The following is a 27,257-nucleotide window of genomic DNA, read 5'->3' as shown; positions in this document are numbered from 1 at the left end:
TTTTATTTATTTATTTATTTATTCATTCATTCATTCATTCATTCAATTTTTATGCTACCCTTCTCCTTAGACTCAGGGCGGCTTACAACATGTTAGCAATAGCACTTTTTAACAGAGCCAGCCTATTGCCCCCAACAATCCAGGTCCTCATTTTACCCACCTCGGAAGGAGGCAAGGCTGAGTCAACCTTGAACTGGTGATGAGATTTGAACCGCTGACCTGCAGATCTACAGTTAGCTTCAGTGGCCTGCAGTATAGCTTTAATCCTGTAAATTATCCGGAGAACCCTATAAGGCTGGTTTATTAGACCACAAGAAAGTTTTTTTCTGAAAAAATCCACTGAGATGAGAGTTGAATCTGGGAATATTTATTTGTTTGTTTGATGAATTTATAGTAGTGATGTTATTGAGGACAGTTTCAGTCCAGTATAGCTGAATGGATCTTACTGTTGTCTTGAGGGTTTGTTTGGACAGTACTTATTAAAATAAAATCTCCTGCCTTCTACCCGTCATCCTGGACAGAACTGAATTTAAATCGCAAAATGGAAATTTTGTGTTTGTGTGTGTGTGTTCGTATCAATGATTTATTATTATAGGTAGAAGAGATTAGTGGGGGAAGTTCTGTGTTGAATTTAATAGATCAGACTGGGGCACCTTTATCTTTGAATTATATAGTAGAAAAAAAGCTTGATCTTATAAGCAAAGAGAAAGGTTTTATTGCTGTTCCTCAGAGATAAAATATACTGCTCAAAAAGATAAAGGGAACACTTAAACAACAGAATATAACTCCAAGTAAATCAAACTTCTGTGAAATCAAACTGTCCACTTAGGAAGCAACACTGATTGACAATCAATTTCACATGTTGTCAGCACATTCAGCTTTATACAGAATCAGGTATTCAATGATAATATTTCATTGATTCAGATCTAGGGTGTGTTCTTTGAGTGTTCTCTTTATTTTTTTGAGCAGTGTATTTTGATTGGTACTTTCTGAGTTGGGCCATATGACATATGGGATGAGCTGAGAGCATGGGTTAAGGTAAGCCTGTTTTAAAGCCAAATATATCTCAGAACACCAGGAAAAAGACTGATTTTGGGCAGTCATATCTGGAAAAATTGTGGGAACTATAAAATAAAAGGGGGGGGGGATCAGGCCCCATTGAATCACAGATTGCCCATCACCTGAGGCTGCTTGTGATGTCAGTGTTTTTCCTCAACACTGCTACTTGAGCCTCTTATATCTGGTAAACCTAGACATTTGAACTTGGAACATTTTACAAACCAAACATGCCACCTGCCCTTAAGTTAATGGCCTTGATCCTGCATCCTATTCTTACGGATAGAATAATTTGTACAATTATGGAGCCTCTATTTTGAAAAAGACATCTGGTGTCTATAATAATATATTTGCAGGGGGCATTTTTGCTTTCAGAGGATAATGCATATGCCCCGGGCATCCTGTCAGCATTTTGAGACCTAACTGAGATGACCTAACTTGTTTGAGGGATTTAGTTTTGTATGGGCTTCCTGGGAGATCTATAGAGAAGATGGAGAATCTTTTTGCTAGACTTACTGAGCACTGGATGCAACCTCTGTGAGCTCTTTTTCTTGGCTTTCTTCTCTACTTTCCTCCTTCGAAATTCACAAATGGTGCTTTTTACCCTCAGGTCTATCAGTTCTTCAGCTGCCTTCCAGAAGACAAAGTCCCCTATGTCAACAGCCCTGGAGAACGGTACCGCATTCGTCAGCTGTTGCACCAGCTTCCACCTCATGACAGTGAGGTGAGGAGGGATTATTGTTGTTGTTGTTGTTATTATTATTATTGAATAGGAAGGGACCGCCTTCTGCCGCACGAATCCCAGCGACCAGTTAGGTCCCACAGAGTTGGCCTTCTCCGGGTCCCGTCAAGTAAACAATGTCATTTGGCAGGACCCAGGGGAAGAGCCTTCTTTGTGGCGGCCCCAGCCCTCTGGAACCAACTCCCCCCAGAGATTAGAATAGCCCCCACCCTTCTTGCCTTTCGCAAGCTCCTTAAAACCAACCTCTGTTGTCAGGCATGGGGGAACTGAGATATTCTTTCCCCCTAGGCTTCTACAATTTATGTATGGTATGTTTGTATGTATGATTGGTTTTTAAAATAAGGGTTTTTAGCTGTTTTAGTATTGGATTGTCGCATGTTAGCCGCCCCGAGTCTACGGAGAGGGGCGGCATACAAATCCAATGAATAAATAAATAAATCAAATAAATAAAGGAAGGAATGGGGTGGTGGTGATGGAGTTAAGAAATGATTTCCTATAGAAAGCTGTTTTATACTTGATATATGTAGCCAGATTCAAAAGTTCAGGACTCTTCGATCAATTTTGTGGAAGCAAGATCAGGAATGATCTTTCTTTGCAAAAACTATAAATGTTGGGAATCCTATCTCTAAACAATGAGAGATGCAGGAATACTGTCCTTTGTTGCTGCTGTGCTGGTTAAGCAGAATGGAACAACTTGCCACAGCCAACTCACTGCAGCCAATTCACCACCACTAACACACCACAGGCCAATTCATCGCAGCTAATTCGCCATGGATAACTCACCATAGGACAATTGAACAATTCAATTTATTAATTTTTTTAAAAAAATTGTCATTCATATTTCATTTGGTCCCTCCTTTTGTATCTTTTCTTTAATTATTCTATTCAACCATTTATTTAACCTTAGTGTAACTCTTGTCCCGCAGCGAGTTGGCCATGGCAATTGTCCTGAGATGAGTTGGCTGTGACAAGTTGTCTATGGGGAATGGGCCATGGGAAATTGTCAAAGACCTCTGGCTAAAATGTTGGACTAGGATCTGGAAGAGCCATATACAAGTTCATCCTCATTCACTAAATGACTTTGCCCAAACACTATCTCACCCATTAAACTGCAAATGGGATTGGCTGCTTCTTAAAAAGTATGTATTATTGATATTAGCAGAGATAATAACTGTAAGCAGCCCAAAACCAGAATTTAAACTTTATCACATGGGGGAATTGATTCCATTTCCCCTTCAGTGGCTTCAAATTACTTCAAAAGAAGTGATAGTGTATTGGTGGTATGAATAGGTGGGTGTTCTCAGTTACAAAATGTAAACAGTAAAATCCTTAAGTCCTAGATTTTTCCAATGATTCTTCTACTATAATGAATAAATGTTTCAAGTAATATGATAGAATCTGTTTTAGGGAACTAGAGGTCAGGACTGGTTTTCTACTGCTTTGATCTTTTCCATCTCATTGTCAGCAAGAAAAAAAACCCTATCTTTTCTTCTCAATGTTGGGATGTGAGGTGGGGGCAAACTGAAGCCAATCTAGAGATGCTACAAATAAAATATATAAATGAAAAAGAAAATAAATACAATAGAGTAAGTTTTCAAGTGTGAACAATTTTAATAACATCACCTTCTCTTAAAATACATCAAATGATCTCTTCTTTCCATATGCCATTTCTTCTCTATAAACAAATCCATAAAGCAGTTCAGTCCTGCTGTCAACAGAAGTCCAGGAGTGACATATCAGTTTTAGCTTTGAACCACCTAAATTAACTTTACATATCTTCCTTTTATTTTTACCTTTAATAATTTTAATCTTTACTTCCTTCAAATAATGCCATAAGATTGATTTTGTTTCATTTTTCAAAATATTAACAAGCCTCTTTTTAAAATCAAATATAGGAAAATTATCCAGGTTAGTTTCTTGGTTTGTGATTTGTATATTCCCTTTAAATATTAAGACATCAGCCAGGTTTTTTTGTATATACAGTGTAACATCTTTTTCCATACCAGACTATCTGATCTTGTCAGGTAGAACATGTTCCGCTGCCATAACATTTTTAAAGCACAATTTACCTATAGAGGCAGATGATATTAAAACAAACTTTTAGGTCCATTGTTCAAAATTATCCTTGAATATATCCATTGTTAAAATATTTTGCCTCATTTTGTATTTGTACATTGAATTGACGTGTTCTTTTCCTTTAACTTTAATCTTTAATTCCTTCTAGTTTTCAATTTTATCTGGACCCGTATTGAGTTTGTAGCTTATTAAAATCAAAATTTTAACCATCCCTGTGCTGTTTATTAATAAAAACAAACTCTAAGTTCTTAAATTTATAATTAAAATTTCTTTTGCAAAGGATTGAACGAAATTCATCCAGTATTATCAAACTTGTTGATTTAAAGATTTCTCAAGCAGTTCAGAAGCAATTTTTGAAAGTGCAGTATGCAAACTCAGTGTCCTTTCAAAAGTGCTGGATGCATTTGGGAAAAGGTGGCTCTTCCCTCATCTCCCAGGGCTCTAAATTTGCAGTTTCCAACCTTTTTGTCCATAGAGGAATTATTGAAGAGCTACTCTACTCGCTGGCTCTTCATTCCATTGCGGCCTTCTGCTATTTTCTTCAAAACTTGGAATGCTGTGTTCAGTTCTAGAGTCCTCACCTACAAAAAGATATTGACAAAATTGAACGGGTCCAAAGACGGACTACAAAAATGGTGGAAGGTCTTAAGCATAAAACGTATCAGGAAAGTCTTAATGAACTCAATCTGTTTAGTCTGGAGGACAGAAGGAAAAGAGGAGACATGATCGAAACATTTAAATATGTTAAAGGGTTAAATAAGGTCCAGGAGGGAAGTGTTTTTAATAGGAAAGTGAACACAAGAACAAGGGGACACAATCTGAAATTAGTTGGGGGAAAGATCAAAAGCAACATGAGAAAATATTATTTTACTGAAAGAGTAGTAGATCCTTGGAACAAACTTCCAGCAGACGTGGTAGAAAAATCCATAGTAACTGAATTTAAACATGCCTGGGATAAACATATATCCATCCTAAGATAAAATACAGGAAATAATATAAGGGCAGACTAGATGGATCATGAGGTCTTTTTCTGCCATCAATCTTCTATGTTTCTATGTTTCTAAAACACTATTAAATCCTCTGGAAGTTGTTGTTTCTAGTCCTGTCACTTTTAGATTCCCAATCCAACTTCCCCGGGCTTCTGCCAATCGTCAGTTTAAAAAGGGAGTGTGCTTGCAGAGTTCCTGGTTGTTCTTGTTGTGTGCACGCAATGGGAAGCCTAAAGGGTTAAAATGATTGCCACCCTCCGAATCAGAAAGGAATTTCCTCAAGATCAATCTTGTGTACTTTGCTAGATTAGTTTCTTTGCCTTCTCACCTGCTGCGTTGTCAGTTGTCAGCTATGAAGGCAGTTTACACAGTCCTGTTCTCTGTTTGCAGTCTAAATAATTGGGCTTAAACTACCACAGGTGGCAGGGGCTAATAATCTCCCCCCAAAAAGCATTCATAATTCTTGCAATTTGTCATGCCCATTAGGCTAGCAGTGCATAACATTATCTGTGACTTTTCAAAATATCTCACCAGGAGATACTGTACTGATGCAATATTATGATTACTTGAATGAGGTTGGCATTGTTATTTATTATAGTTATTCTGCTTTTGCAGTATGTAAAGGAATGGGGGAGTTCCAATGAAATGCCCAACAACAGCAACAAAAAATCTTTGCAGTTTTCAATGATTTAAATAAGAATTAAAAACCTGATATTTTTAAAATTAAAAACATTAAAATGGTGCATTTTGTTTTTAAGTTTTCTGCACTACGAAGGGGTTGCAGATTGAAGGGTCCAAGCATTGTTCCCCATAATAACTGTAACTCTGAGAAATGAAATAGATAAAGTCTGTATCTTTTAAAAGAAGTGATTATGTGATTAATCGCTTGGGGCCCTTTACGTGGAAGGACTCCTGAAGTATAACTTGGTATTTCTCGTTCTTAGGTGGATCACCATTTTTTAACCAGAGGTAGCAAAATGAATTAGTGAAGATATAACGCCCAGATCTATTTCAGGTCTCCTTCCAGCTATTGGACTGTTGACAAGTGGACAAAAGGCAGTGGAGAAAAATATGTTCACATAGAATGCAGTGGAGAAATATTGTTCAAAGAAACCTCTGTCCTCAGGCATCTCAGAGTATTGAAAAAACCCTGGTAGAGGGTTGCCAGTTTCAAACTGTAAACAGATGAAGGATTTTTGTGCTAAATCTCTTTTCTCCACCCTATTTAACTTCCAAGGAGGTAAATTAATCATTAGTCTCAGAGCTTCCTTGAGAAGGGGCCTCTTTCATGAAGTTTTCTGATCAGCCTCCAGAGTCCCAAGTCTGTGTGAGCTCTCCCTGAAAATTCCTTGCCTCCTAGGGAGTCGGAATTAATTTGTTTACACAAGGTCAGTAGGCTAATGGCTTCCCCATACTTGTGGGCAACCACCATCCTCAGTTATAGACTCATGTAAAATATAAAATGTTCCCCGGGTAAGATTTAATTGATCTCTTTTATCTTCTGGGCTACCCGATCCCTGGGGCCCAATAGGGCAGCCTGGTGCTGTCTGTTCCTATGATTTATGGCTAGTTAGTTACTACCCTGACCTGTGCTAGTTTCGCTTGCTGGAATTGTTCATTTGCCAGCAGTAGATCTGTTCCTTTGGTGTCTGCATTGTACAGATCAAAGGATGTAAAATCTCCCCCCCCCCCCCTTGCTGAGATCTTCATTCTCTCAGAAGGGCTACGTTCAGGTCTGAAAGCTTGCAATGAGTTGAAAGGACTACCCAGTTTTTTTTCTCTTTCTTGGGCTTTTTATTTTATTTTATTTTATTTATTTTATTTTATTTTATTTTATTTTATTATTTTATTTATTTTGTCAAGCACGTATTAGACAATACATGTATAAGTATCATCAACCAGGGGTGAAATTCAATTTCCCCCCCCTACCATTTCTGTGGGTGTGGCTCGGTGGGCATGACAGGGGGAGGTTATTGCAAAATCTCCATTTCCAGCACACTCTGGGGCCAGCCAGATTTGCAGGTTCTCCGAACTACTCAATATTTTCATTACTGGTTCTCCAGAACCTGTCAGAACCTGATAGATTTCACCCCGGATAGAAACATGATTTGAATACTTGAAGACAAATAAAAGGGAACATTAGGACAGTAGACATTGAAGCATTACCCAAGGCGATGGTGCGCTTATACACAGCCTTTCCTTCTTAGGAATGGAGTGAGGTCAACAACAATGGACAGTCTAAGGTTAAAATTTATCCTCCTCTCTTTCTCCCATTTTTCTGTTTCCTCTTTTCTTTGCTACACATGTCTTCAACCCCATGATCTGTAAAACATTATGCTAAACCCGTTGTCTTTCTTGTTCTAATCTGAAGGGTGGTTTTGGCTAACTTGGCCCAGTAAAGAGATAATTCTCTGTTTCTCTGGGGCCTAGTTAGCCAACATACAGCTCTCCAGATGTGGATGGATTGTAGTTGCCATCATGTTTCAGAACTGACTGTGTTGGCTGAACATAAGGAGAATTGGAGTTCATCAGCAAGAGCAATGCTAGGATTACACTAAGTATTCATCAGCCAGCTACCTACCTACTCCACCTTTGTAATTTTATTCCAGTTTTTTTCATTTTGAGAGCAGGGAAAACTCAGTGTTCCTGGAATGGAAACCCTGCTCCAGAGTCATCAGCAGGGGGAAAAAAATCTTGACCTTTCTTCACCATCTTGCCTTTTTTTCCAAATCTTTATCCAGGCTCAGTACTGTAGCTCCCTGGAAGCGGAAGAGGCAAAGGAGTTGAAATTATTCTCACAGCAGCGCAAGCGAGAGAACCTTGGCCGAGGAACGGTCCGACTCTTTCCTGTCACCATAACTGGAGCCATCTGTGAACAGGTAGGGGTGGGGTGGGGGCTTGTTTTGTACCCTTATCAATGTAAAACAGTTTGAGAAGAATGGCTTTTATTTTACAGTTCTTGGGAGAAATAATTAGACTCTTGGCCATAGGGTCTTGAATCTGTGTTTTTGGCCCAGCATCTGAAAAATAGCAAGTGATTGGGGGATAAGCCAAAGAGAAAATAGTAAATGAGGGAAAAAAAGATGCTATCATTTTTCTCCAATACCTGGTTGCTTCCACCACATTTCCCAATATGCTAAGCCCCAGAGGGAAAGAGGTCAATTCCGCTTCCAAATTTTAGCCTCCTTCCCCACTTTCAGATACAGGTATTTAGATGTGTCCAGAGGCATATTCTCAAAACATGGACCTTCCTCCCGACATTTAATGTGATAAAGTCCAGATTAAAACCATAGTAAAAACCTTTATTGACTGATCATGGCTCCTTGAATCTTTTGATGTTGAAAGTGGCATTGACCTCAGAGTAGCCGATTAAATCAGAAACAGATTCTTGGTGGTTCTCAAAGCACTGGGAGGACTTCTGTTCTTTGCCCACTTTTTGCTATAGTTGTGGATTTCATTCGTATGGGATTTTTTCAATAATCTGTCTTGTGTGAATCTGCAGGAGTTGGCATTTAGGGCAGCGGCTAAAAGCATGTCTTAAGAGCATTCTAGTTCCCTCTGTAGTGTTGTCATTTGCCAGTTTGCTCCAGTTGAGGGAGAAAAAGAAGTGGCACCATCTTTCTGGTTCCTCGGTGGAATTCTAAGTCAAAGAAACTGCCCATTGCTGTAGGAAGAGTGACCAAAGCAAAGAGGACACTGTGCAGGTGCCTGTAGCAGCTGTTGGAACCACTAGCTGCTTCAGTTTCCATTAAGGCTTTTGGTGCTTCAGAGAGTTTCATTCTGAGACTCCTATATATCTCGAGGCAGTATCACTAATCCCCAAATACAAGTAGTGAGTCAAGGAAGCTGCTTCGGCCTCTTTTATTATAAACTAATAAAGTATAAACCGGCCTCTTTTATTATCAGCTCTTAAGTAGCATGAAAAAAGAATTGTGCTTATTAAAGGGAAAGATGTACAATACAGTCCTTCCCTGTAAATTACAGTCTTTGAACCCTGCAGGCCTGTTCCTTTATTTCAGAAGTATCTCTCTAGCAAAAGGCCTCCTGGACTTGATTACTCTGTTTTGCTTATTTGGGGATTCCAGAAATGTTGCCTGGCTTTGTGCTGATCCCCAGATTGAGTTAACTCCTGTAATTTGGGATTTTTAGACCATTTCCCCAGTAGTCATCAATAGCATTTTCACAGTAATATCCAGCTGTTGAAATGGTACAAAACTTGTCACCATAATTTTTTTTTTTGCAGAAGAATGGTTGGAAAACTCTAGGACGGGCTTGTCAAACTGGCGGTCTGTGGGCTGGATGTGTCACGTACAGGCCATGCCCACTCCAGCTCTGCCAAGGCAAAGCTATGTCACAACATGTCATGTGACATGATCGAGTTTGACATCCATGCTCTAGAACAGGGGAGTCAAACTCACGTCGTCACAGCAGTGTCACGTGACATTTTGGGACTTCCCCCCCCTTTACCAAACTAGGCGTGGGCGTGGCCAGTGCATTCAACTCATGGGCCAGAAATTTGACAGCCTTGCTCTAGAACAGTGTTTCCCAACCTTTTTTGAGGCACGGCACATTATTCACATTTACAAAATCCTGGGGAACATTGAGCCGGCGGGGGGGGGGGGGGGGGGGGCGGCTAAAAAAAAGTTTGGACAAAAAAATATCTCTCTTCCTCCCTTTCGCTCTATTTCTCTCTCTCTCCCTCTTTCTCTCTCTCCCTTCTTTCCTCTTTCTTTCCCCCTCTCTCTCTATCTCTCTTTGTTTCTCTCTTCCTTCCTCTCTTTTTTGCCCTCCTCTCTCCCTCCTTCCCTCCCTCTGTCTTTCCCTCACCCTCCTTCCCCCCTCTTTCTCTCTCTCTCTTGCTATCTTTCTCTCTCCCCCCTCTTTCTCTCTCTTTCTCTCTCTCTTTCTCTCTCTCTCTTTTGCTTTCTCTCTTTCTCTCCCCTCTCTCTCTCCCTCTTTCTCTCTGTCCCTCTCTTGCTATCTCTTTCTCTCTCTTTCTCTCCCCCCTCTCTCCCTCTCTTGCTATCTCTTTCTCTCCCCCCTCTCTCCCTCTTTCTCTCTCTCCCTCTCTTGCTATCTCTTTCTCTCTACCTCTCTTGCTATCTCTTTCTCTCTCTTTCTCTCCCCCTCTCTACCTCTCTTTCTCTCTCCCCCTCTCTTGCTATCTCTTTCTCTCTCTTTCTCTCCCGCCTCTCTCCCTCTCTCTTTCTCTCAGCAGCGGCATTGGGCAGTAGCCGTGGGGCGACGGCAGGGTGATCAGCTGTGAGGCGGAGCTCCAGAACAGAGGCACAAACGGCGGTGTCTAGACGTGTTGCTAGACGTCGTACATTTCTGGCGTTGCGCTGGGCATGGACGTGGGGCTGGAGCCTCCGTCCTGGCCCAGCCAGCAGGCAAGTGCCAGCCACGCAATTCCAGCATGTCCAGCTGCCACCATCGGTGCCTCTGTTCCGGAGCTCCGCCTCACAGCTGATCACCCTGACGTCGACCCAGGGCTACTGCCCAATGCCGCTGCTGAGAGAAAGAGAGAGGGGGGAGAGAAAGAGATAGCAAGAGAGGGAGAGAGAGAGGGACCACCCTGGCGCTGCCCCACGGCTACAGCAACATGTCCAGCCGCCGGTCGGTGCCTCCATTCCGGAGCTCCGCCTCACAGCTGACCACCCTGGCGCCGCCCCATGGCTACTGCCTGCTGCCGCCACCATCACCCTCCCGCTGCGCGCCGCCCTCCCGCTGCCGCTGCCCTCCCACCAAGCCCCAAAGCTCACCTGCTGCCGTCGCCAGGGAAGCTCCAGCTGGGCGGGGTGCTGCAGCTGCTGGAAAACTTGGAAGGCGCTTCCGGTCTCACAACTTTTTTCTCTTCGCAAAAAGTTGCGAGACCAGAAGCTGAGCTTATTTCTTTGCGGCACACCTGACCATGTCTCGCGGCACACCAGTGTGCCGCGGTACACCAGTTGGGAAACACTGCTCTAGAAGATGCTCTAAGTCACTAATGGGGAACCAACCTTAAAAAGGCAGATTTCCCAATCTTGTACCTAAGCCTTTGAGTATCAGATTTTATCTAGATTCTTGTTCTACAACTACCAGGTCCTAAGGATCTTTGAAGCCCAGGTGTTGTAGCCCAACTTATCCAGATCATGGTAAATGATTTAGCTTTACTAGATAAATGGTCAAAGCAATGGAAACTGCAGTTTAATGTTTCCAAATGTAAAATAATGCACTTGGGGAAAAGGAATCCTCAATCTGAGTATTGTATTGGCAGTTCTGTGTTAGCAAAAACTTCAGAAGAAAAGGATTTAGGGGTAATGATTTCTGACAGTCTCAAAATGGGTGAACAGTGCAGTCAGGTGGTAGGGAAAGCAAGTAGGATGCTTGGCTGCATAGCTAGAGGTATAACAAGCAGGAAGAGGGAGATTATGATCCCGCTATATAGAGTGCTGGTGAGACCACATTTGGAATACTGTGTTCAGTTCTGGAGACCTCACCTACGAAAAGATATTGACAAAATTGAACGGGTCCAAAGACGGGCTACAAGAATGGTTGAAGGTCTTAAGCATAAAACGTATCAGGAAAGACTTAATGAACTCAATCTGTATAGCCTGGAGGACAGAAGGAAAAGGAGGGACATGATCGAAACATTTAAATATGTTAAAAGGTTAAATAAGGTCCAGGAGGGAAGTGTTTTTAATAGGAAAGTGAACACAAGAACGAGGGGACACAATCTGAAGTTAGTTGGGGGAAAGATCAAAAGCAACATGAGAAAATATTATTTTACTGAAAGAGTAGTAGATCCTTGGAACAAACTTCCAGCAGACGTGGTTGGTAAATCCACAGTAACTGAATTGAAACATGCCTGGGATAAACATATATCCATCCTAAGATAAAATACAGAAAATAGTATAAGGGCAGACTAGATGGACCATGAGGTCTTTTTCTGCCATCAGACTTCTATGTTTCTATGTTTCTATGTGCTTAACTAGATGTGATTTGGTTCCAGATCAGTGGTTCTCAACCTTTCTAATGCCGCAACCCCTTAATACAGTTCCTCATGTTGTTGTTACCCCCAACCATAAGTCTAGCGCCAATTCTCCCAACAGAGCTTTAAGCTGATTGGCAGCAGGGTCAGAGGGTTACCCCCACTGTAAACATCTGATTGGTCATATTGTAAAAATATGTTCCAAGGCGCCAGAATAGAAGCTTTAGTTCCTAATATCATGGGAAATTTGTCTTTCCCATGGCCTTAGGTGACCCTGTGAAACAGTCGTTCGACCCCTAAAGGGGTCCCGACCATAGTTCCCCCTAAGCTGAGCAGTGAGCAATCGCTCACTTAAAAATCATCATCAACTCAGAGTTTTCCAAACCTGCCCAGAAGCCGAGAGGGAAGGAGAGAGAGGGAAGGAGAGAGAGAGGAAGAGAGGAAGAGAGAGAAACAGATAGAAAAAAGAGAGGAAGGAAAAGAGAAAGAAAAAGAATGGGAGTAAGGAAGAGAGAAAGAAAATCAAAATCTAGTTTGAAACTAGCTCAACTATTTAAGTGGCATTTTGATATTGATAGAGTTGCCCTATTATGAGCTCACTGTTATAGACACACAGTACAGTATTTTATTTTGAAATTCTCTGAGGCAAAACAGGGTGGGTTTTTTATTTGTTTGTTTGTTTGTGTGTTTGTTTGTTTGTTTGTTTAATATTTCTGTGCCGCCCAGTCCCGAAGGGACTGCCGCTCAGACACTTTTCCGCCCCCCCCCAAAAAAAATTAGAGGGAGCACTGGTCCCGACCCCCAGGTTGAGAACCACTGTTGTAGATGTCAACAATTCACAATGAGATAATTATATTGCTGATAATTTATTTCTATTTATTAATTAATTAAACGTATTGGCTGCCCATATTACCACAAATATCAGTTGAGATATTAGATATAGTTTCTGCCTTTGAGGTAGATTTGGGATATTTTAAACCATGATTTGTGCATAAAGGATTCCAGCTTTTGTAAGTCCAAATGGAAGGTTAATAGGAAGAGCGAAGCTGGAGAAGCCTCTGGCTAAGATCAAATACTCCCTTAGATAGATGGTCTGATTTTGGCTTAGTGTGACATGCAAACTCACGCTATAGGCATAAACTGGGCACTTTTGTTCTTGTTCCTTTTTTTGTCTACCAAATGCCCATGAATTCTGTAATCACAACATCCTTGAAAGTCTTCTGTATTTATTTATTTATTTATTTATTCATTCATTCATTTGTCCAATACACAAATACATAGGAAGAAAAATAGACATGTACTAATATATATAAGGGTAAAGTGAACTTAGAGGAGAGGATATATGAAAGAAATAAAATATATATGATAAGTGAGAGAAAGGAAAGACAATTGGACAGGGGCCGAAAGGCACACCAGTGCACTTATGTACGCCCCTGTATGCTTTCTTTTTGTTGCCTTTGAGTCAGTGTTGATTCCTGGTGAACTGCTTGAAAAATCCCTGCAGTCTTCTTGGCAAGATTTTGGAAGTGTTGTCTCAAACTTTGAGCTGAGCAGCATATAAATTTAATAGAATAGAATAGAATGTTATTGGCCAAGTGTGATTGTTTTTTTTTTTATAAATATAATTTTTATTGATTTTTATAGGTTTACAAAAAACAAACATTTAACAGTGCACAGTGCTTGTGCCCATCACCAAACAACACACACACCCCGTCACCCCCACCACCCCTACAGGAGGATTCAAAGAGGTTTCACTTGTTTATCTATCTATTAATCCTTGGCTCTATCTTGAGCAAATTTTACTAAAAGAGTGATTGTAGTTTATTTTTCGTATTTACATCACAGATTTTACTTAACATATAATCTTTTACCTTGTTCCATCGCACCATCAGCTTCTCTAATTTATTCTCATCAAAATTATTTAATCTTATTTCCATAATTTCAAAATATATGTGATCCACCATATACCAATACCAATTTTGTACTGTCCATTTTGTAGAATCTTTCCATCCTAAAACTATCACCGCTTGAGCACTTTCCAATGCTGCAGTTTTAATTTCCTTAAATTCTCCTAGTTCCCTATATTTAATTAAAATTGCTGTTTCTTTTATAATAATCCAATTAATGTTTAACATTTTATTAATTTCATTCTGGACTACCTTCCAGAATTTCTGTATTTCTGCACACTCCCAGATCATATGCATAAATATTCCTTTTTTCTGACACCCATGCCAACATTTGCTCTTCTCTTTCCCCTGGAAGTGTGCAATTTGTACAGGTGTATAATACCACTTATGTAAGATTTTTCTTCTCATCTCTTTAACTCTCGTATTTTTAATCTTATATATATTTTCTATTATTTGTTTCATTTTTCTTTCATCTATTTGTAAATCATCCTGCCAACATCTTGTTAAACTTTTAGCTACTTCTTCTTCCCTTTGCAATAACATCCTATATATTTTGCTGGCTTGTGCTTTACTTTCATTTATCTTTTCATTTATTATTTTTTCTAAACTATTTTCTTCTCGTAAGAAGATTTCTTTATTCTCACTTTTGTTTAAATATGTACATATTGCATTGATCTGCAACCAATTCTGTTTATCGATCCACCATTCCAATCTGGTGATTGGACACACAAGGAATTTGTCTTAGAAAATAACAATAACAAATGGTTTGCCCTTGTCTGCTTCCTTGGCTGGATAGAAAGTGACTGGTCCAAGGTCACTCAGGAGGCTTTGTGCCTAAGGCAGGACTAGAACTCATAATCTCCCGGTTTCTAACTTGATACCGGCTCAATCACTATGCCAAAAATGTCTCACAACAGGCTGTGTCTTTACAATATTCCCCTAACTGAGTTAATACTTAAGAAACTGAATTAATGATTAATAAAAGTTCAAAAAATCTGTCTGTGCAAATGTATCTGCTGTTGGGCAAGAATTGTTCGAACGTGAGATTTTTATCATTAGCGGTGGGCAAAAAGGGAACAAGAGCTCACTTTTATTTTGAGGGTAAAAGGCAGCCACAGGACATTAATTCGGTCCACAGAATTCACAAATTCTGTGTTGATTCTCCCCTGCTGAAATATAATATAAACATCTAATCTAATCTAATCTAATTTAATCTGGGTGGTCTTCAGAGAAGAATGCTTCTTAGTGCAGGGAAAACTGAATTATATTTGTTATCAGCATGTAAATTGTAGGCAGTGACATGGAATGGGTAGCTTTGATTTGGTGGGTGTAGAAATCCAGCCATTGCTTTAATTGTCCTAAGAAAGCACCATCACTATTAATACTGAGCCATAAATAAATTTAATTTGTTTTAACTCTAGCATGTTATCTCAGCAGTTAATTTATTAAGCAAACTTTAAGATTTAGCACATCTACCTGCTTGCAGATTAAGCATAAATGATACTACAGGTTGACAAAAATCTAAGAAAACCCCCTAGAATGTGCCCTGTTATAAGCTGTCAGTAGTTTTTACTGAATTAATGGTTTTAGAAAAATAAGAACATACAAAAAATAAATACGAGAGTGAAGAACTGCACTCCAAATTATTTTTTAGGTCCTGATTACAGACTGAAAGCAGTGTTTGGAAAAGTTTAAAAGCATGAAGCTAAGCCAGGCTTCAGTCTGTCAATTACACTAGATTCAATCAATTAGAATAGAGCTGGATGGGATCTTGGAGATCTTCTAGTCCAACTCCCTGATCAAGCAGGAAACCCTGTAATATTTCAGACAAGTGGCTGTCCAGTCTCTTCTTAAAAACCTCTAGTGATGAAACACCCACAACTTCTGAAGGCAAACTCTTCCATTGGTTTATTGTCTTCATTGTTAGAAAGTTTCTCCTTAATTCCAGGTTGTTTCTCTCCTTGAATTAGTTTCCATCCATTGTTTCTTGCCTTGCCTTCTGGTGCTCTGGAAAATAAGTTGATATCCCCTCTTCTTCGTGGCACCCCTCAAATACTGGAATATGGCAATTATGTCACCCCTAGTCCTTCTTTTCTCTAGACTGGCCATACCCAATTCTTGCAACCGTTCTTCATATGTTTATTTTCTCCAGGTTGGCTCTGCCTTTCACAGATGTTTTTTTTTAAAGAATAGGGTTATTTCAAGTATTAGGTCAGGATCTGAGCATGGACTGCCAAGGCAGGGTGTGCCCAGCTGGAGAATTCTTGAAGACCACCCATCTTCAAGTTGTTAAGGTTGAAAAACACTGGTGGTAGCCAGAAAAAGAAACATACTGGTGGATCAAGTCTGCCCTCTAGTGCTTCACTGGCTTCCAGTAGCATATATCTTTTAATCCAATTAAAAAGAAAGAAGCTGCTCATCTATTGTTTCTACATGATGCCAATACCGTTTACCTTTCTTTAAATTCACCTAAGTGAAAAATCCAGAAACAAACAAACAAACAAATAAATAAATACACACACATATGCACACATATCTACATACATACATACATATATGTTTTCATAGATTTTCATGGGTATATATATATGTACATTGTTGTGAGTTTGGGTTTTTCCCCATGTAATATTTTGACTGTCATTGCAAGGTTTCGGCGAAAACACATTTGCCATCATCAGGCTGAAGTTATTGGCTTCGTTATTGGCTTTGAGTATGGTATGGTATGGTATGGTACCATACTCAAAGCATATGGTACCATATAGTACCATACTCAAAGCAGCATGAAGCCAATAACTTCAGCCTGATGATGGCGAATGTGATTTTGCCAAAACTTTTCAAAGACACTCAAAATATAACATGGGGGGGAAAAATCTAAACTCATCACAGCAAGTCAGTTTGGAATGCGGAGAGGGGCGGCATACAAATTTGATTAATAAAATAAATAAATAATAAAATAAATATACTTGCCTTGTTAAGTTAGGACTGCCAAATTTGGGAAATGACGTTTTTGAGTTGCATTCTTTATTTTCTCTTTTGCTTATAAACTCTCAAAAGCTTTCAATGGGTTAAGAAGAGCTCGTGTGATAAAATGTTTTCAAATAGAATGAAGTGTCAGGCATCACCAGCAGAATTCCCTTCAACCAGACTGAGATTTTCTTTTTCTTTTCTTAATACATTTCTTAATGTGATTAGAGTGCTTGGAAAATACATCACCCATAGAGAACAGTTGACTTAAGGCCAGAGAAAGCCTTGGATGCCTGGGGGGAAAAATGTGGGCCAGAAATATGGTCTCACCGTGGGAAAAAGCAAAAACTGAAATGCCTTCAAAGTTTATAAACTGGCAAGTGTAACATTCCTGACCTAAAGGAGTGCAGGAACTGAATCCATTGTTTGCTTTAAAAATTTTTTTTTGACTTGTTCTTCTTTTCTTGGCAGTGTGGAAAACAGATTTGCGGAGGGGACATTGCTGTCTTTGCCAGTCGAGCTGGGCATGGTGCCTGCTGGCACCCGCAGTGCTTTGTTTGTACCACGTGTCGGGAGCTCCTCGTTGACCTTATCTATTTCTACCAGGAGGGCAAAATCTACTGTGGGCGCCACCATGCTGAGCGCCTCAAGCCGCGATGTGAAGCTTGTGATGAGGTGAGAAGGTTCAGCCAGACTCTTATGTAGAGTGGCCGGGAGCCTCTGGAAGGCTTCCCAGAATGGAAAATACGGACATTGGGCAGCTGGGATCATTTGTGTGAGTTGGGAATAGACACGCGTGCTTTAAAGCTGTGTTTTGTCATTCCTAGTGACTTTCAGATACGTAGAACATAAACTCTCAGAAGCTTTCTACATGTCCTAAAGTTGCCGAGATTGAAAAATATTGCTCTAAATTGAACTGTCCAAATGTTACTGTGGCTTTGTTTCCACAGAACAGCAAGACAACACTTTTTAAAATCTGCGATTGTTTAAAGGTGCAAATTCACCTCAAGTAATACACAATGTTAGGTGTTTTACAGTTCGCCATAATTTAAAACCATGACTTGAAGTTGGTTCCTCACTTATTTTAACCATGACTGGGGGGTTTTTGTGTGTGTGTTGTCCTGCTTTATTTTTACCCTCTACCTGTTCTGTTGGGCTCTCTGGTAGAATCCTCCCACAAATTCACAGGTACAAATTCCAGACACTCACATGTTTGAAAATTCAAAACAATGTTCTTTATAATGAAAATTCCCTTAACCTAAGCCCTCATTTGGTATAGCAAAGAGCACTGGTCTCCACACAAACTGGTAATTTGTACAAGTCCCTTATCAGTTCTGTGATACTTAGCTTGCAGCTGTGAGGCAATTCACAGTCCTTCTTCTTTCACAAAGTGAAACACACTTTGCTCTGGTTTAGTTTCAAAGTGGGGAAAAATCAGCACACAAAAGGTCAAAGTCAGTAAAGCAGTCATGAAACACAAGGATCAGATAATCCTCCACAATGGCCAAACCCACAGGCTGCTATTTATAGCAGCCTCACTAATTACCACAGCCCCACCCAACCACAGGTGGCCTCATTTTCTTTGATAATAATCTCTCAATTGTTGTTGCCTATGCATCGCTCTCCGCATGCGTGGCTGTATCATTAACTCTTGTTCTGAATCCAAGGAGGAGCTAGATAATTGATCTCCTTCTGAGCTGTCTGCCCCACTCTCCTCCTCCCTGTCACTCATGTTTTCTTGGTCAGAGGAGCCTTCATCATCAGATTCCACCGGGGGCAAAACAGACTTGCTCCTGCCCCCACACCCACAGTCCTTGGGGCAGGAGCTGGGCCAGAGCTAACCACAACACTACCGAAATCTCATGCCAATCTATAGATGCAAGAAAAAATAAGAAGTCTCTCTTAGAGACTAAAAAGAACATCACTCTGGATAATCTAGCCTGCCTCATCTTGAACTCCCTGCACTTTTTTTGGCAATCATTCTTTTAATGCCCCTTTCTACTGGAACAAATAATAAATGTGAAGATCTAACTTTCATATGGCAAATTATAATTCGTCCCATTAAAACATAGCAAATTATCCCACTCACAAAATTTAAAAAGTTCCCAGCATTAAAAAGCTATCATCAATCCCTCTAAAAAACATAGACAAAATATACCTCACCCAGTTCAAAATATAATTGATCACAAAAGGGTAACAAATACACAGAAAGACTTAGAAACACAGACTTGCAGCGCCCAAAGAGTATCTCAAAGACCATACCTACAACAAGATTCCATAAAACTACAGATTTCCCCACTGACTCATGTGTGAAGAGGGAGTAATCAAATAAAAAGGGCTCAAAACACCTTTATAAATGCCTTTTAGAATAAATGCCTTTAGAATAGAAGAATAGTATCTGAGTATGTAGCAGAGTAGTGTAAGCTATGTAAGCTATGGTTATTTTGATAGTCTCAGCAATAAACCATGGTTAAAACGCATCTTGGCTTTAAAACATATGGACTGAACCTTTGAACCAAGAAATAGCTTTGTTTTAAGATATAGATGTGGACTACTTGATGAAGGATGGTCCAGTAATTTTGTCCTTTGATATAACTTGTTGTCATGAATAGAAGAAAGAACAGGTTGTATAGGACATATTATTCATGAATTACCAGAATGCTTTTGTAAAGTTACTTCAATTTTCATTTAGGGACAAGTTAGACATGATGTGTTTTGTGAAGAGCTAATGGAATGAAGGCACCATTGATTCAGATGTCTGCCTTTCCAGAGAGGGGTGGCATACGAATCTAAATAATAATAATAATAATAATAATAATAATAATAATAATAATAATAATAATAATAATAATAAAATAAGTAATAATAATTAAGTGGGGGTAGGGAGTTGAATCCTTTCTGATTTTAGAGCCATCCACTTTATCATTACTCAGGCTCTTGAAACCTAGTTCTGATATTAAAACAACTGAACCAGGCTAGAAGAAAATCACAAAGCATAAGAGATCTTGGCAGGAACCAAGATGCTAAATATAAACCTCTTCTCTCCCAGATCACACATAAACAGGGCAATCACACAAATTTATGCAGCAGTTCTATCAGAAATTTCAAATCGTCATATTTCACAAGTTTCTCTAGCTGCTACTCCTCAATTCTGCTGTCTCCTGGGATTACGACATCGATGATCCATGCTTTCTTTTTCTCCACAATCATGTCTGGTGTATCATGTTCCAAAATTCGGTCAGTCTGAAGTCCCACAGTAGTTTTGCTTGTTCATTTTCAAGCACTTGTTCAGGCTTATGATACCACCAGTTTTTACCCACTGGTATTATTATTATTGTTATTGTTATTATTGTTGTTGTTGTTATTATTAATTATTTTCCTGTGATCTCCCCCTTGAACCCACCTGCCTGCTTTCCTTGAACAGATCATCTTTGCAGATGAGTGCACAGAAGCTGAAGGCCGCCACTGGCACATGCGCCATTTCTGCTGCTTTGAGTGTGAGGAGGCCCTGGGTGGGCAGCGATACATCATGCGCCAGCGTCGCCCCTACTGCTGCCGTTGTTACGAGAGCCTCTATGCAGAATATTGCGATGCGTGCGGGGAGCACATTGGTAAGACAACTCGGAGAATGGGAGGGCTGGATTCTACCGGCCTTTCTTAAAGCGTGGTCATAGGACACCTGGGGTTCCCCTAAGACCTTCTCGGGGATTAGCAAAGTCAAAATTATTTGTCAGCCTATGTCGAAAAATAATATATACGTAGTCTTCAACTTGCAAAAGTTCATTTGGTGACTGTTTAACGTTATAATGGCACTGGGAAAAAATGACTTACGATCATTTTTCACACCACCATTGTAGCATCCTGTAGTCACACGATAAAAATTCAGACATTTGGCAACTGACTCATATTTATAATGGTTGGAGCATCCCAGGGTCACACAATCACATTATGTCAGGGGTCTCCAACCTTGGCAACTTTAAGACTTGTGGACTTCAACTCCCAGAATTCCTCAGGTAGCTTCCAGCTGAGGAATTCTGGGAGTTGAAGTCCACAAGTCTTAAAGTTGCCAAGGTTGGAGACTCCTGCTTTATGCAAATTTCGGACAAGCAAAGTCAATGGGGAAGCCAGATTTACTTATCAACTCTGTTACTACCTGTTAGTTAACCCCTGCAGTGACTTGCATAACAACTGTGGTGAGAAAAGTCATAAAATCGGGCTAAATTCACAGTTGTCTCACTTAGCAACAGAAATTTGGGACTCTATTTTGATAGTAAGCCGAGGACTATCTGTAGCATTAAAACCCCATCAAACAATCATGAGAAGCAGTAGTGACAGCAACTACATCAGTTTTAATTTCTAATATGATAAATCTCGATAAAGTTATCATATGGTGAGTTATACAGATTGGTGAGTTATCATACAAGCTCTTTTGGGACCCTCCAAAATTTTTAAAAGGGGTACAAAAAAATGAAAGAACACTGGGTTATTAGGCAAGATAAGGCTCACGCAGTCTTCTAAACTCTAGAGAAAGTGCAGAAGAGAGCAACCAGGATGATAAGAGTACTGGACATTAAAACATACGAAGAGAGGTTGCAGGAACTGGGCATGGCTAGTCTAGCAAAGAGAAGGACCAGGGGAGACATGATAGCAGTGTTCCAGTATCTGAGGGGCTGCCACAGAGAGGAGGGGGGTCAGGATGTTTTCCAAAGCACCAGAAAGCCAGACAACAATGGATGGAAGCTGACCAGGGAGAGATTCAACCTGGAAATAAGGAGGAACTTTCTGACGGTGAGAGCGGTCAACCAGTGGAACAGCTTGTCTGCGGGGGCTGTGAGAGCTCCAACACTTGGGAGTTTCAAGGGGAGACTGGACTGCCATTTGTCCGAAATGGTATAGGGACTCCTGCCTGAGCAGAGGGTTGGACTAGATGACCTACAAGGTCCCTTCCAACTAAAATATTTTTTTTAAAATATATTTTTATTGGTTTTGCAGATAAGGTTACATAAAACAAACATAAAACAGTGCACAGTGCACGTGCCCATCACCCGACTGACAATAACCATCACCACCACCACCAATTGCAGGGGGTTCAAATATTTACTAGTTTATATATATATATTTCCTTAGCTCTACTTTGCATTTGTTATTATTGAAAGAGTGATTGGAGTTTATTTTTCACATTTGCGTCACAGATTCTACTCAGCATATAACGTTTCACCTTATTCCATCGTGCCATCAGCTTCTCCAATTTATTCCTTCCAACTAAAATAATAATAATAATAATGTCCCCAAAGCATTTTGTAGGTGGGAGAGATCACCTTTGTTGGCAAGAGCAGATGACCTTCCAGCTTTTGTGGATTTTGGAACAAAAGTGCTTCAACCCACCCAATGGTTTGGCCTCGTTCCTCCCTTGCAGGTATTGACCAGGGTCAGATGACCTATGAAGGCCAGCACTGGCACGCCACCGATGCTTGTTTCAGCTGCTCCCGTTGCCAGCAACCCCTGCTGGGGAAGCCTTTCCTGCCCAAGCAGGGTCAGATCTTCTGCTCACGGGCCTGCAGCCTGGGTGAAGACCCCAATGGCTCGGATTCCTGTGACTCTGCTTTGCAAAGCACCTGTCCTCAGGATGCTCGGAGGACCAGCTGGCAGCAGCGCCGGGTTCAGTCCCAGGGCACGTCCATCACCCGCTCCGTTTCCTTTGCGGGGCAGACGGTACCGTCAGACTCCACCCCAAGGACCCGAAGGAGCTGGAGCGGGGCGCCTGGGGATGAGGACGAGGAGGTGCCCATGGAAATGGAAGAGCTCTCCGATCCAGACAGCAACGGTTCCGGCTACAGCCAGAGTTGTGAGGAGCCGGTGGAACGGGCTTCCCGAGGAACGTCAACTTGCCAGCCTCCGGCCACTGACCAGGAGGAAGCAGGGACAGGTGAGGTAGAGCACAGGGGAACAAGAATGCTGAGGATGTGCAGCAGTGAAGGGCCGCTCGTCTTCGGCACTACTGGTGCGCCCTCCGAGGCTGTCGTGGATGCATGTACATCTGGCAGGTGCACGTGGGGCTGTTGGCGCGAGATGTGAATTCTGTGCATGCACAGCAAGCGAAATCTTGTGTGAGGACATACACGAGCGAGATTTCGGAGATTTTTGCTGATTCTTTGCTTACGTGCATGCGCAGAAGCAAAAAACCCGATGAAAATCACCAAGATCTCGCTTGTGTGTGTGTCCTCATGCGGGATTTCGCTTGCTGTGCATGCGCAGAAGCCAAATCTCACACGTGCATGAGTCGGGGCGCGCAGCGGTGTGCACACCCTGGAATTTTCTACCAGGACGGAGCACCTGACCACCCCAGCTGCTGCCCACCACTGATGTGCAAGACTAGTTGGGGGGAGGGGCTTCTAGCTTTGAGACTTAGCTCACCCCACAGTAATCTCCTTGTTTCTCCCCAGGGACCGAGCTCCAGCCACGTTTCCAGCGCACCTCCCCCTTGCGCCACTCTATGCCAGAGCTGGGGATGCCCTCTTCTAAAGCCTCCGACTGGAGCAGCAGTTCCACTTCCAAAATTCAAGCCTCTGCCCGGCCACGGCTCAGCGAGGGCAGGGAGCCTGGGACTTTTGCTCGGGGAGGAATACCCAGGGTTAGCTTCCGGGAACCTTTAATCTCGGGAGAGCCCAGCACCCCCGAGCAAGCCTCCTTGGAGACCCCAATGGCGCAGAAAGAGGGAGCCATCCGGGGACACCCTCGCTCCACTTCCGATAACTCGCTCAACCTGGGGAGCCAACACTGGAGGCCGAGGAAGCATAGGGGGGAAAGGAGGGGAGCCAGCCTCTCCTATTCCGCTTCGGAGAGTGCTTTTCCTGCCTTGCACCGGCGCTACCCTCCCCGGGGATGGGACTTCAGCTCTTCCGAGTCTTCCGATTCATCCTCGGAGGAAGAAGGCTACTTCCTAGGGGAGCCTATACCCCTGCCGCCCCATTTGCGTGGTGGAGCCAGTTCCCCGGAGGTCACGCCGCCCAGCGAATCGTCTCGCAAACGGCAGCGCCGAAGATTGCGGGTGGTCCGAGACAAGAACTGTGTGGTGTCCTGAGCCGTCCTGGCTTTTGCTATTGCAGTCCAGCCGTAGTCGGGCTTCAGGCCTTGTCTCAATGGTGAAACGTTGATCATTCTATTTTGGGGGCCTCTACAGCCGTAGGCCACTGTTCCTTCCTCCTTGACCCATGCCTCTTAACCAAGGATTCTCCTCAGAAAGTGACCTCTATCATCACCACCACTGTTTCTGTTGAAAACCTTTCCTCAGGGAGATTTGTTTCCCCCCACTCTGACCTCTGACCTTTAGGTGTAAACCGTGTGTGAAATATCTGGAAGTCTCTCATTCTCTCTCTTTGTGGTGCTCTTTGAACGGTGGTAGTTTATTTCCCATGGTGGCCTTTTGACCTCTCAACTGTGACCTCCTGAACCCAGCTTTAACTTTTTCCTCTGGAAAGTTCAAGTCCTGTAAAACTCTGCCCAGTGAGCGAGCTTCAAGCAGCAGCAATTTACCCGGGAGCCCTTGCACTTCTGTTTTGACCTTTTTACTGTGACCTTTGAATATTTGCACCATTCCTGGGTGGATCCCTTTTGACCCTTGATCCTTCGAGTTGCTATTATAAGTCTCTAGCAAGGTAGCGGTTTCAAGCTTTGGGATTCCCTTCCTTTGGTAGCCAGGTGTTTGGTGGCAATGTGTGTGATTGTGTGTGTACACCTCTGAGTGAAGCGGAACTGTTCTCCAGCCTTCCACGCTAGAAGTGGAACATGGGCAGATGATGTCTTCTGTGGGATAAACCCCTCAGTGTATCTTCCTAATCAAACCGGACCTGCGATTTTACACCCTCCCTACCCAGTGTCTATTCTCTCTGCACTGTGTGCATTTCTAAAGTTTGCAGTTTTTCAAAAAAAATATGATTTTTTTTCTAATTAAGATTTTTAATTTAAAATGAAAATTGAAATAAAGTTCATGAAAAGAACTTTTTGTTTTGGTATTGCGGTGGATCATTACAGTGTGTTGTACAGTGTTCCCTCGATTTTCGCGGGTTCGAACTTCGCGAATAGCCTATACCACGGTTTTTCAAAAAATATTAATTTAAAAATACTTCACGGTTTTTTTCCTATACCATGGGTTTTCCCATCCGATGACGTCATACGTCATCGCCAAACTAATAATTTTTGCAAATAAATAACAAAAAAATATTACTGTTAATAAATAATTATGTTTATAAATATCAGGACCACTAAGTGCCTTATTCAATGGTGACTACCAGTAATAATGATGAGTAAATGGTTGTTAAGGGAATGGGAAATGGTAATTTAGGGGTTTAAAGTGTTAAGGGAAGGCTTGTGATACTGTCCATAGCCAAAAATGGTGTATTTACTTCCGCATCTCTACTTCGCGGAAATTCGACTTTCGCAGGCGGTCTCGGAACGCATCCCCTGCAGAAATCGAGGGAACACTGTATATTAATAAGTAGAAAAAAATAGCCTATGGAACAAAGGGACATCATGGGTGTTACAGTGGAGTGGACAAAGGACAATGATTGTCTCATTACCGCAGCCTCTAGTGGAAGTGGACAAAATGACACCCTCCAAACATTTTGGGTAATAAGTATTATCATCTGGAAATCAGTAGAGTATCTGGTTTATTATCCTTAGTTTACATAGTAAGGACTGGCAACATTTTGGCAACCAAGACTGCATTGGGATTTTTTTAATGGATTAAAAAAAAACTTAGTATACTTAATTTAGGGCGTATACCATAGGTTTTATTTGTTTCAAGTGTCAACGCAGCAGAAAAATAAACCCATTTTCAGATTAGGCTTGGGGAGGTTGGCCAATAAGGGAATTTGGGAATCAAAGGTTTCACACGCAGAAACACAACATAATATTATAGCAAGAGCACTTTGACTTATGTAATACTTTATAGTGTTTTACAGTCTTCTTCTAAGTAGTTTACAGTGTCAGCCTATTGCTCCCAATAATCCGGGTCCTTATTTTACTGACCTCAGAAAGATGGAAGGCTGAGTCAACCTAGAATATTATATTCATCTTCATTTATTTATTATTTATTTATTTTATTATTCAGATTTGTATGCCGCCCCTCTCCGCGAACTCGGGGCGGCTCACAACATGGCATAAACAATCATAACAAATCCAAATAGTTTAAATATTTAAAAAGAAAAAGTTTAAAAGAACCCCAATATACTAACAGACACACACACAAACATACCATACATAAATTGTACATGCCCGGGGGGAGATGTTTCAGTTCCCCCATGCCTGACGGCAAAGGTGGGTTTTAAGAGCTTTACGGAAGGCAGGGAGGGTAGGGGCAGTTCTAATCTCCGGGGGGAGTTGATTCCAGAGAGTCGGGGCCGCCACAGAGAAGGCTCTTCCCCTGGGGCCCGCCAACCGACATTGTTTAGTTGACGGGACCCGGAGAAGGCCCACTCTGTGGGACCTAATCGGTCGCTCGGATTCGTGCGGCAGGAGGCGGTCTCGGAGATATTCATGTCCTATCTTAGACAAATTGGAAGTAGAATGTAGTATTTTATTATAACCTAAGCAAAAACAAACAACTCTGGTTACTAAGAACTAATCCATCACTGAAATAGAAATATATGCTATGAGTTATCGTCTCCCTAAAAAAACCTAGTTTGCTACTCAGAAGTAAAACATTTTGGATTTGACTCTTCTACCAAGTCTGCCAGATACACCCCTGGTGAAAAACAGCAGCTGGTTTTGGGAACATTGGGTAGCAGAATCTGCACACGTTTGAATGAATCAGAATAGATTTAACTGATAGAAACTTCATTTTAAATAAACGAAAGTTGTGATTTGTGAGACACTACTTATTTGGTAGAACTCCCCAAACATGGAAATACAGTGATTACCCACTAAATACAGTGATTACCCACTAAAAAGATGTAGAGAAGTTGCCTTCTGATGGTATGTCTGTACTAAGTTGCCTTCTGATGGTATGTCTGTACTATTTGATCAAATCCTTGGTGATTTTGTGGATGTAACACTTGCTTTGTGTACATTGACAGCCGAAATACTTCTATTTAAATGTAAGACAAGAAAAAGTCAGAGAAACACATAATGACATAATTTACACCTTATACGGACAATATTAAGCCAGATTCCTTTTCCTGGATCAAGGGTGTCAACCTGATTTCATTAGGGCCGCATCAGGGTTGTGTTTGATTTTGGGGAGCAGAGGCAAGGCTCATGGCCAGCTCAATGTCACTTATGTCGGGAGTGCCTTTGGAGGGCTTCGCCAGCAACAACAGGCTTCCGAGCTCAGTTTTTGGCTGTGATGGCCTCCAGCAACCCTCTGCCGGAGAAAACAGAGCTCAGGAGGACCACACACAGCCCTCCCGACTTCCGTTTTCACTGGCAGAGACAACACGGGCCAGTTCTTTGCTGTTTCCAAAGTGGCCCTGTGGGCTGCATCCAGCTCTTGGGCCTTGGGTTTGACAACCCTGTCCTAGATGGAGTAGTTTCACAGATCCCTTTAATTATATGAA

The 27,257-nt window shown here is 41.5% G+C and overlaps 1 protein-coding gene across 3 annotated transcripts in view; it reads left to right on the top strand.

Moving 5' to 3' along the window:
- The window catches only part of PRICKLE3 (prickle planar cell polarity protein 3), a 38,528-nt gene extending 13,827 nt beyond the window's left edge, over nucleotides 1–24,701 (top strand). For all 3 annotated transcript variants that reach the window (XM_070741245.1, XM_070741243.1, XM_070741244.1), the window contains 6 exons: nucleotides 1,667–1,780; nucleotides 7,605–7,742; nucleotides 17,176–17,379; nucleotides 20,129–20,315; nucleotides 22,121–22,630; nucleotides 23,148–24,701. In XM_070741245.1, the coding sequence (XP_070597346.1) occupies nucleotides 1,667–1,780; nucleotides 7,605–7,742; nucleotides 17,176–17,379; nucleotides 20,129–20,315; nucleotides 22,121–22,630; nucleotides 23,148–23,785 (1,791 nt within the window). In that variant the 3' untranslated portion in view covers nucleotides 23,786–24,701. The remainder of the gene's footprint in view (nucleotides 1–1,666; nucleotides 1,781–7,604; nucleotides 7,743–17,175; nucleotides 17,380–20,128; nucleotides 20,316–22,120; nucleotides 22,631–23,147) is intronic.
- The last annotated feature ends 2,556 nt before the right edge of the window (nucleotides 24,702–27,257 follow it).

The sequence above is a fragment of the Erythrolamprus reginae genome, chromosome 2, assembly GCF_031021105.1.
Source record: "Erythrolamprus reginae isolate rEryReg1 chromosome 2, rEryReg1.hap1, whole genome shotgun sequence".
Lineage (NCBI taxonomy): Eukaryota > Metazoa > Chordata > Lepidosauria > Squamata > Dipsadidae > Erythrolamprus > Erythrolamprus reginae.
The sequence above is the reverse complement of the archived record's forward strand: the minus strand, read 5'-3'. Positions and strand labels throughout refer to the sequence as shown.